Source organism: Ceratosolen solmsi, unplaced genomic scaffold (genome assembly GCF_000503995.2).
Source record: "Ceratosolen solmsi marchali unplaced genomic scaffold, CerSol_1.0 scaffold31, whole genome shotgun sequence".
NCBI lineage: Eukaryota > Metazoa > Arthropoda > Insecta > Hymenoptera > Agaonidae > Ceratosolen > Ceratosolen solmsi.
Window position 1 is genome coordinate 4,182,932 of NW_011948432.1, and position 8,725 is coordinate 4,191,656.

Sequence of the window (8,725 nt, forward strand, 5' to 3'; positions counted from 1 at the left end):
ATGTGCATATAAAGATATCATACTCGTTAAGTTTCGCATTACAATTTCATCAATAGATACGATTTTCCCGAAAAAAAAATTGATAATTTCAAAATCTCAAACCTTGTCGTCATCGTAGTCCAGATCTTTCGAGGGAAGAAGGAGAGAGAAAGTAAGGTACACGTGCCGCACGAAAGCCTGACTTGCGCAGAAAGCTTCGGTCCCTACTTTTCAAGCCGAACGTATCTCAAGTAGTGAAAGCACACCATCAGTAATCCGACACCCGTCCTCCAACGCGTCGAAATTGTTTCTCGCGCACCGACTCTGACATGCGGACATTAATAACTCACCTGACTATAACGCGATTGTCATTTCGGTCACCAAATTTCATTCATTACTCGCTCAAGTGATAAGATATTGTTTAAATAATAGGTCATAGATTATATCGTCGAACGTTGCTACGATTTGCAACAAATCAACGTTTGGTTTAAGAACAAAAAATATATATTATAGAGAGAGAGAGAGAGAGAGAGAGAGAACAATGTTTTAAATTAACGTAAGTAATCGCAGCTGAGATTTACCGACACAATAAGTCTTGATGAGTGACATTTTATTTGTAACTTAATAGTAAACTGATCATTTGAGTAAACTTTACAATTGGACGATTAGAAAATTAGATAAAGAATATTATGAAACTTCATTACTATTTAATGATCCTGATTGATATAAAATTTTCGTAAAATAATAATAATTCTGAATTTGAATACAACATAAAATTATTGTCCTAAAACGTTTGATTATTATTATTTTAATTAATGGAATCGCAAATTAAAATTATTTAGTATGGAACTTTAATTTTTTTTCTATCTTATGACTTACATAATTTATATTTCTACTAGACATTAAACTCATTTAACGCACAAGTTATTCATCAAGTATTGCTCAGTCTTTTTTAAGTCGCTACATTTGTAGATTTAAAAGCTCAAGGCAATGCAATTATATATATATATATATATATATATATATATATATATATATATCAATTGAAAGGCACGTAGAATTTTATAGTAATAAAAAAATTTTATCATGTACTGAAACTAAATATTATTAACATGAATAACGGAGTAATGTTTCAATAAAAACCTATAGAAGAAAAGGCATTTAACATGAGCACTACCATTGAATCAATAACGATTCGAATAATAAAATGAATATGACCGTCCGAAAAATATCAGTTCATTGACTAATACCTAACGTATATGCAATCAACAACTATTGCATGAAGGACTAGATAATCTACAGCTTTGCACGTTAATTCAATGTATAACGAACAAGCCTAGTGTGTCGTCGTTAACGATTATTTACAAAATTTCCTATAATCTCTTGTTAACTGAGCTAACAGAGCAACTCAATTTTAAGTTCTCTGCTCGACAGAAACGGAATAATTACGGGATTTGCTTCAGAATTTTCACAATTTTCCGGAAATCAGTCTTATTATTCCCATGATCGAGCATTTTTTTCGCATCCCATAGACAGTAATTAGATCCTTTACCGTCTATGTCCTCATCATGCAGCTAATATCGCAGGATTCGAGCGATATACCCGAGCAATATTTGCCAACGATAATCCGCCACCTTAATGGCTTCCGAAATGATACTCTTGACTTCTCTAAACCATATTTAAACCCGTACTTCGCTAACATATATCCGTTACCAGTAATAATTTACTCCATACTCATTATATTAAGTACCTTGGCCAACTTTGCAATGATTTACCATATATTCAAATACGACGTGCATAAGGAGCCAACCTGCGCCTACTTAGTGAATATCGCAATAGCCAACGTCATACACGTAGTTCTTGCACTCCCTATCACCCTGGCTGTTTTGTTAATGCACAATTGGATCTTCGGCAAATTTATTTGCTACTGCCTGCCGATGCTTCAGGTTAGTACCAACCATCGCCTCAATTATTCAATATATTAATCGAAGCGGCAGCATTTTTGTGTAGCAATTTTTAACTGTTATTATTTCATTAACATATTTTGTTTTTCATTTTGTAAAGTCTGATTTAATGTACTTTTTTTTCTTTTTTTTTTGTATATATTAGAATGCATTTTAATTAGATGTCTATAATTGCAATCAAATGATGTATGGAAAATATTTTCAATTGTAAAGCGCTACTGCATGATTGACGTTATTCTTAATTTAACCAATAACTGTCCACTATTTTACCAAAAGTATATCTCTTAAATTGAAAATACACCGATATGCGATTAATTTTACTTTCACTTGTTTTTTATTGCAATAGAAAATTAATTAGCAAAGAAGAACACTATGGGTTTAAATGGGATTATTGCCTATACATTGCGAAAATATATATTATTACTACTTTATTATCGGTCAGAATAATTTCTATAAAAATAACAATTTATTATTATATATTAATACCACTGCTTTACAACTTTTAATATTCAATTACAATATCAATATTTTATTTGCTATTTTTCATATATTATATTTATTATTTATAATAGCTTAACGATTCAAAAAGTATTGTGAATATTGTCAATTGTGTTCCCTTATATAAGATAGATTAAATGCAATATGAAGTATAATGTTGTAAATAGAATGCAATAAATTTACAAAATACCGTAAAAATTAGTAAAATATCAAAACCCTATGATAATCATCCAAATATAATAAGATAATTTTGCATTAAAAATACTATTTATTTCACACAATTCAAAACAATTTAAAATTGTTCATTTTATTAATATATATATATATATATAATATTGATATTATTCATAGTTAATATCTCGTATAACCTATATTATAATAACTAATAAAATACATCATAAAAACTATTGATATTCGTCTCTAATACTATTAAGTTTGCAGTAAAATTTTATAATTAAAATATGTAAAAAATAATATATAAAAATATATACTTGCATTTTCATTTATATAGCAATGAAAAATATTGCAAACTAATATGTCGATTAAAGAACAATATTATAAACGATAAATATATCAATATTAATTAATTATTAATAGTAGCCCTTAGATCGAATATTTATATGTTGGAAACATATTATTCGGAATAATTATTACGAAATAAAGAAAAAACATTTTATAATTTTTAAATTGGTGTTATATAAATTTAAGTAAATCTTGAAAATATACTTTATAATGTCAAATACTTCAACTTATTTTTATATAATTAAAATCTATTTCTTCCGTAACTAGTTTTATACCCACTATATTATTTTAATCAATGACAATTGAATACTTTTCTATATCAAAAAAAAGTTAATGAAAAAAAATAGATAAAAAATATGAAATAACGCCCTAAAGTATTTCAAACGTAACAGAGTTTATTTTATCGACAATCTATAGGAGGAATGACAGATGGATTAATTTAAGTAAAAAAAGAAGGCAGATTTTGCTCGAGTTTCATTCCTTGAGTGTCAGAGATTTACAAAGGATTTCCAAGTTTCTTTAAACTGATATACAGTAAGATCGATTATTCGGCCTACTTAATTTTCAACTGAAAATTAACTAATTAATGATCTCGAATTATCAAAATACATAGGAGTAAAATTATGGAACTGTCAATTTTTAATTATCGACCGAAAAATAATTCTTAAAAAAATTTAACTGCGAGGATTTACATGCTATATTTAAATTATAACATTTATGTTTTGCCTAAGCTTATTAAGAAAATTGCTTTTTACAAAAGAATATCATACAATATTTTGTAAGATATATTTTGCAAATAAATATACATTGATCGGAAATATTATTATTATTATTATTATTATTATTATTATTATTATTATTACTTACCTTTATTGCATTAGACACATAAGCTATTCGAACAGTAATGCTTTTCAGATATTTTTATTTTTTTTATTATTGCTATTTATTAAGAATATTTTTACAAATGATAATAAGATAAGATCATTTTTAAGCCTCGATAATATTAACTACATAAAGAATCTATTGTTGTAACGACAGGACAAAATATTTATATTTAATTATATTATTAATATATATTTCATGCTTTCGATATGTTATGCAGTATTCAATATATTATAACAATATTAATATGCAGACGTATTCTAAATATTATTTATTCCTTATTTTAAAATAAAGAAAAATACTTTGAAAAATCGATACTTCGTAGTTCTCGTTAAAAAAAAACATAAAAGTAAGGGACATCGTTTATTATTCCGTTCATAAATTAATGAACATAGAAATAAATGCAAAATCGCATTAAATATATATTTCAACGATATATATTATAGATTTATGTGTATTAAGGATATAGTATAGTTTTATTAAATTTATAAAATTAAATGATATTTCAATTTCGTTACACACACCTTATTGCAGCGCAATTTATTCTTAATAAATCAATACCATTTATTAAATATGTATATATATATATATATATTATATAAATTATTTTTCCTTCGATATATCAATTGAACAATTAAATTTACAAATTTTTATTTGTAATTGTCAAATAAATAATGTAAGCATAAATATTAGTATAAAAATATACTATGCATTATATTAGAAAAAAACAATATCAATGATATTTATATTAATTTTTAATTCACCAATGAAAATTTTAATATTTATAAAATTTACTGATTTTAAATTTAACATTTTATACAATAATGTTCTCATATGAATACTTAATTAAATTTCAAAACACGTTTAATATCTTATTATTTCAAATGAATTCTACAATGCTTTAAATGTTGTTTGTCATTACTATTATTTGCTATAAACAAATTCATATATGTATATATAGAAAATATTAAAAAAATTTTTATTTATTTTAAGCTTTGCTTTTTAAAGTTATATTTAGATTTTATAATTCTTATGGTAATTCTTTTATATTACTTTATTAAACCTAAGATTTTTTTTCCACTAAAATTCTTATATTTTAGCCAATAAAATTAATTAATTCTTTATAAATACTTTTTATTTAGTTACATACAAAATCTATATATATATATATATATATATTTATAATATATAATATATAATATATAAATTACTTTAATTTTTAGAAATTGCTCGATATAATATTCCTATCAGCTTCATTACAATACAGATTTCTATATTTTTATAAAATTAATTTTCTGTAATTATTCTTTCGAGATTCTTAACTGAACAAAGCTAATAACAAAGTTGATTAAAAAAGTCTATTAAAGTAATTTATTCATTCTACGAGTAGCTCGGGATTTCAATTCTTACATAATATGAAATTAAATAAAACGATATACATCGTTTATGTAAGTATTAATAAATAATTTTCCAAATTTTTTAGTTTAATAAACCATCTTTGCTTATTTCATCTAAATTCATAATTAATATCAATGATCTTCAAACAAGAAAAAAAAAATTTTAGAAACTAACATTATATTAATAATTTTATAATAATTATATTATTAAATCATCTAGTCTTTAAAAATTTACTTAAAAATTTTAGATTTTAAAAATACTTATAATAAATTTTATGTTAGAAGAGAATATTTAAAAAAATATTATATGCATTTTTTCAGATTTTAAACTACATCTGTAATATATTATTTCAGAAACGAAGGGCTCTTAAAAAAAAAAAAAAATAAGTTCCATAAAATAGACTTAAATAATTTCAAGGCATTAAACCACCATGTACGTGATAAATTGTTTAATACAACAATTTATTAATAGTTTTGAACTTTTAAGTTAAGAATATAGATATAATTAAAATTGTAATTGATGCTTATTAATATAGATATATGTATAGAGAGTCGATAAAATAACAAATATTTATATTGATAATGATAAAATGAAAGAAAAAATAATATTTCTACAGTAATAAAAAGTCTAAATACTTCAAAGAAATAAATAATAGATCTCAAGTATTTGATAGAAATGATATCTCAGCGATAATTATAATAATTATCACATTCTTTGATAATTGATAATATTAATAGTGTTTTCATTTCATATTTTTTTTCGATTATTTTTCATGCATTTTAAAGAAAAAATTTTTCTCTCATTCTTTTATCAATTTTTCAATATAAAACCTAATTTATAGAATTTTCATAACTATATTAGACTTCAAAAACTTCTATTTCCCTTTCATGAACAGATCTTCGTATTTCACTGATAGGCTCTAGGTTTAGCCTATATCCATAGTTTCCAATTATCAATGAAAGCTCAAACTTTTATTTTAGCTGTTTCTGGTAACAACTCGCATACCTTTTTCAATATTAAACTCTTTCTGCAGATAATATTATTTCACAATAATATACATTTTTTTATATATATCCTAGTAATTCATCCATAATAATGAGTTTTCTGACAATACACGTGTTTTAGATTTGTTTTACTTTTAAAGAAATAAAAAATGTCATTTATATTTCTAATATTAAATATTAATATAATGTCATTATACTCCGGTTACTGTCTGATTCAAACCTGTAATCTTAATTACTTTTTAAAATTATGAAAAAATACATTGAAAATATGAAATATGAAACACATATTTAAAAGAAATATTTAACATTTATATTCAAATCAAGCTGTGAAATATTCTAGACAATGGCGTTTTCCTTTTAGTTCGTTTTTAGTTAAACAGGTTATAATGACAAATAAGCCCGGATGTACTTTTTATTAATATTATTGTAAAATAAATTCCACTTTTAAAGGTAAATTGTTCATGTGAACTTTAAAAACGTAAAAAGAAATTTGAGAGATATTTTATCAAAATTATGTTTAATATTTTTTAAAGAAATGAAAAATCATTTTATATAATAATTTACAGCCAAAGATAATTTGTGAAATTTAATTTAATTAATATTATATACAGTATATTAATTATTAACAAATTTAAATAATTATAGTTTTTACGTTATCCATTACATTGAATTATAGTCATACCTAATGTAAAGTATAAAATAATTAAATAAATAGTATATAAAGAAATCTATAGAAATAATAAATTATAACATTTGATTAGAATACTTTTTCAATATGAATTTTCATTATTATTAAAATAATGAATGATAATTATTTAAATTTTTTCATTTTATTAATATCTTACTGTTTAACCTATATTCTATAATATTATTTTGTAAACTAATATTTTTGACGAATTCTCTTTTCATTTCAAATATGATTATTCTAAATATTCAATTAAAGAACTCATAAAAAATTCAAGTGTTATATTGATATATAAAATGTTATAATTAAATTACCTGTAACAATATTATCTTAAATCTATAGTGTTACGTGATGATACTTTTCAATGTTTTTGTAACGTAAGAGATAAATTTACAATTTCTTTCATAAAATTATATATATTCTACTATACGGTATTTAGAAAAAAAAAAATTTTCTTTTTAAAAATGAACTATTTTTACCAAAAAAAAACTAAAATAAATCTTAATAAAGTCATGCTTTGTTCCGGCCAAAGCAACTATAATTTGAGAGAGAAACAAAATAAAACTTATTTTTTTAAAACTCGAACAATTTGTAATTAATTCTTTGCAAAAAACAAAGAGAGGCATTTCATTCATTGTAATATGAGATATTGAAAGAGTTTTATATGTTTGTATTCATTGTTAACTTTTATTACACGATTTAGTAGTTGACTTATAAGTACATTTATATTGGTATAACTTCGTAATATAAATGTAAAATAATGTTTTAAGAACATTATTACTTTTATATGACTTGTAAAAACATAATAATTGAAAACAATTATACCTTATCACTTATGATATATAAATTGTTTTACCATCTGTATAGATAAATGTTTTTAAATGGAAGTGAATGTTAGTATTTTGTAAACTAATTTAATTGTACTATAACTTGTATTTTATTAGATACATGAATGTGTGATCAGTGAGATATTTTTTTAATTTATCATACATATTACTGAAATAAAATATAAATTATATGACAATTCCTTTTATTGCTCATATATCATTAAAAAAATCGAAAATGATCTTCATTTAATATTAAATATATCTAAATTAAAATCAATGTATATTGCTATTATATATTATAGCATTGATTTATTTTAATAGCTATATCATTAATTAATGATTTTAGCTAATTAATTTAATTTTCATTACTACAATAACAACGAAAAATTATTTAAATAAAAGTCTGTGGAAGAGGAAAAAATTTTTACTATTAAATAATGACGAGCATTATTTTTTTTTCCTCAGGAATAGAAAATGATGCAATAAATAATATATTTTTAATAATAGAAATTTTAAACATAAACTGTAAAGAAAAAGTAATCTCGGTTAATCATTTTTATTGCACTATTTTAAATATAAATAGCAATAGTGAATACAAGCTCTAATTTAGTTTAAGTATTAACACAATTTATTATCTTTAATGAAAAAATTAAGAACAAATCCCAGATGGTAGGTAATCGAAAAAATCAATTAACATGTATACAAAATTATACATAAAACAAATGAATGAATAAGATTAGCCTTTTAGAGGTACTCCTAGAATCTAAATCTATCTTACTAACAAATTCAATTAAATTTTGGAAAATATTCTAAATTATCTGTTGTCTTATGTCCTTCTAATTATAATGATATATTTATCAATTAATTCAATAAAATTACCAAGTGAATAGTTGTATGAAAAATGGATATGAAGAATTACTATGTATATATTATATAATATATTATATAATATATTATATAATATAT

The 8,725-nt window shown here is 22.5% G+C and overlaps 1 protein-coding gene across 3 annotated transcripts in view; it reads left to right on the forward strand.

Annotated features, from left to right (window-relative positions):
• Positions 1-509: 509 nt before the first annotated feature.
• Positions 510-8,725, forward strand: part of LOC105364335 (probable G-protein coupled receptor 83) — a 61,236-nt gene continuing 53,020 nt past the window's right edge. For 2 of the 3 annotated variants that reach the window (XM_011502233.1, XM_011502235.1), the window contains exon 1: positions 1,209-1,925. In XM_011502233.1, the coding sequence (XP_011500535.1) occupies positions 1,548-1,925 (378 nt within the window). In that variant the 5' untranslated portion in view covers positions 1,209-1,547. Of the gene's footprint in view, positions 536-1,208; positions 1,926-8,725 lie in introns of those variants that run through there. The other variant, XM_011502234.1, reaches the window with a different exon arrangement.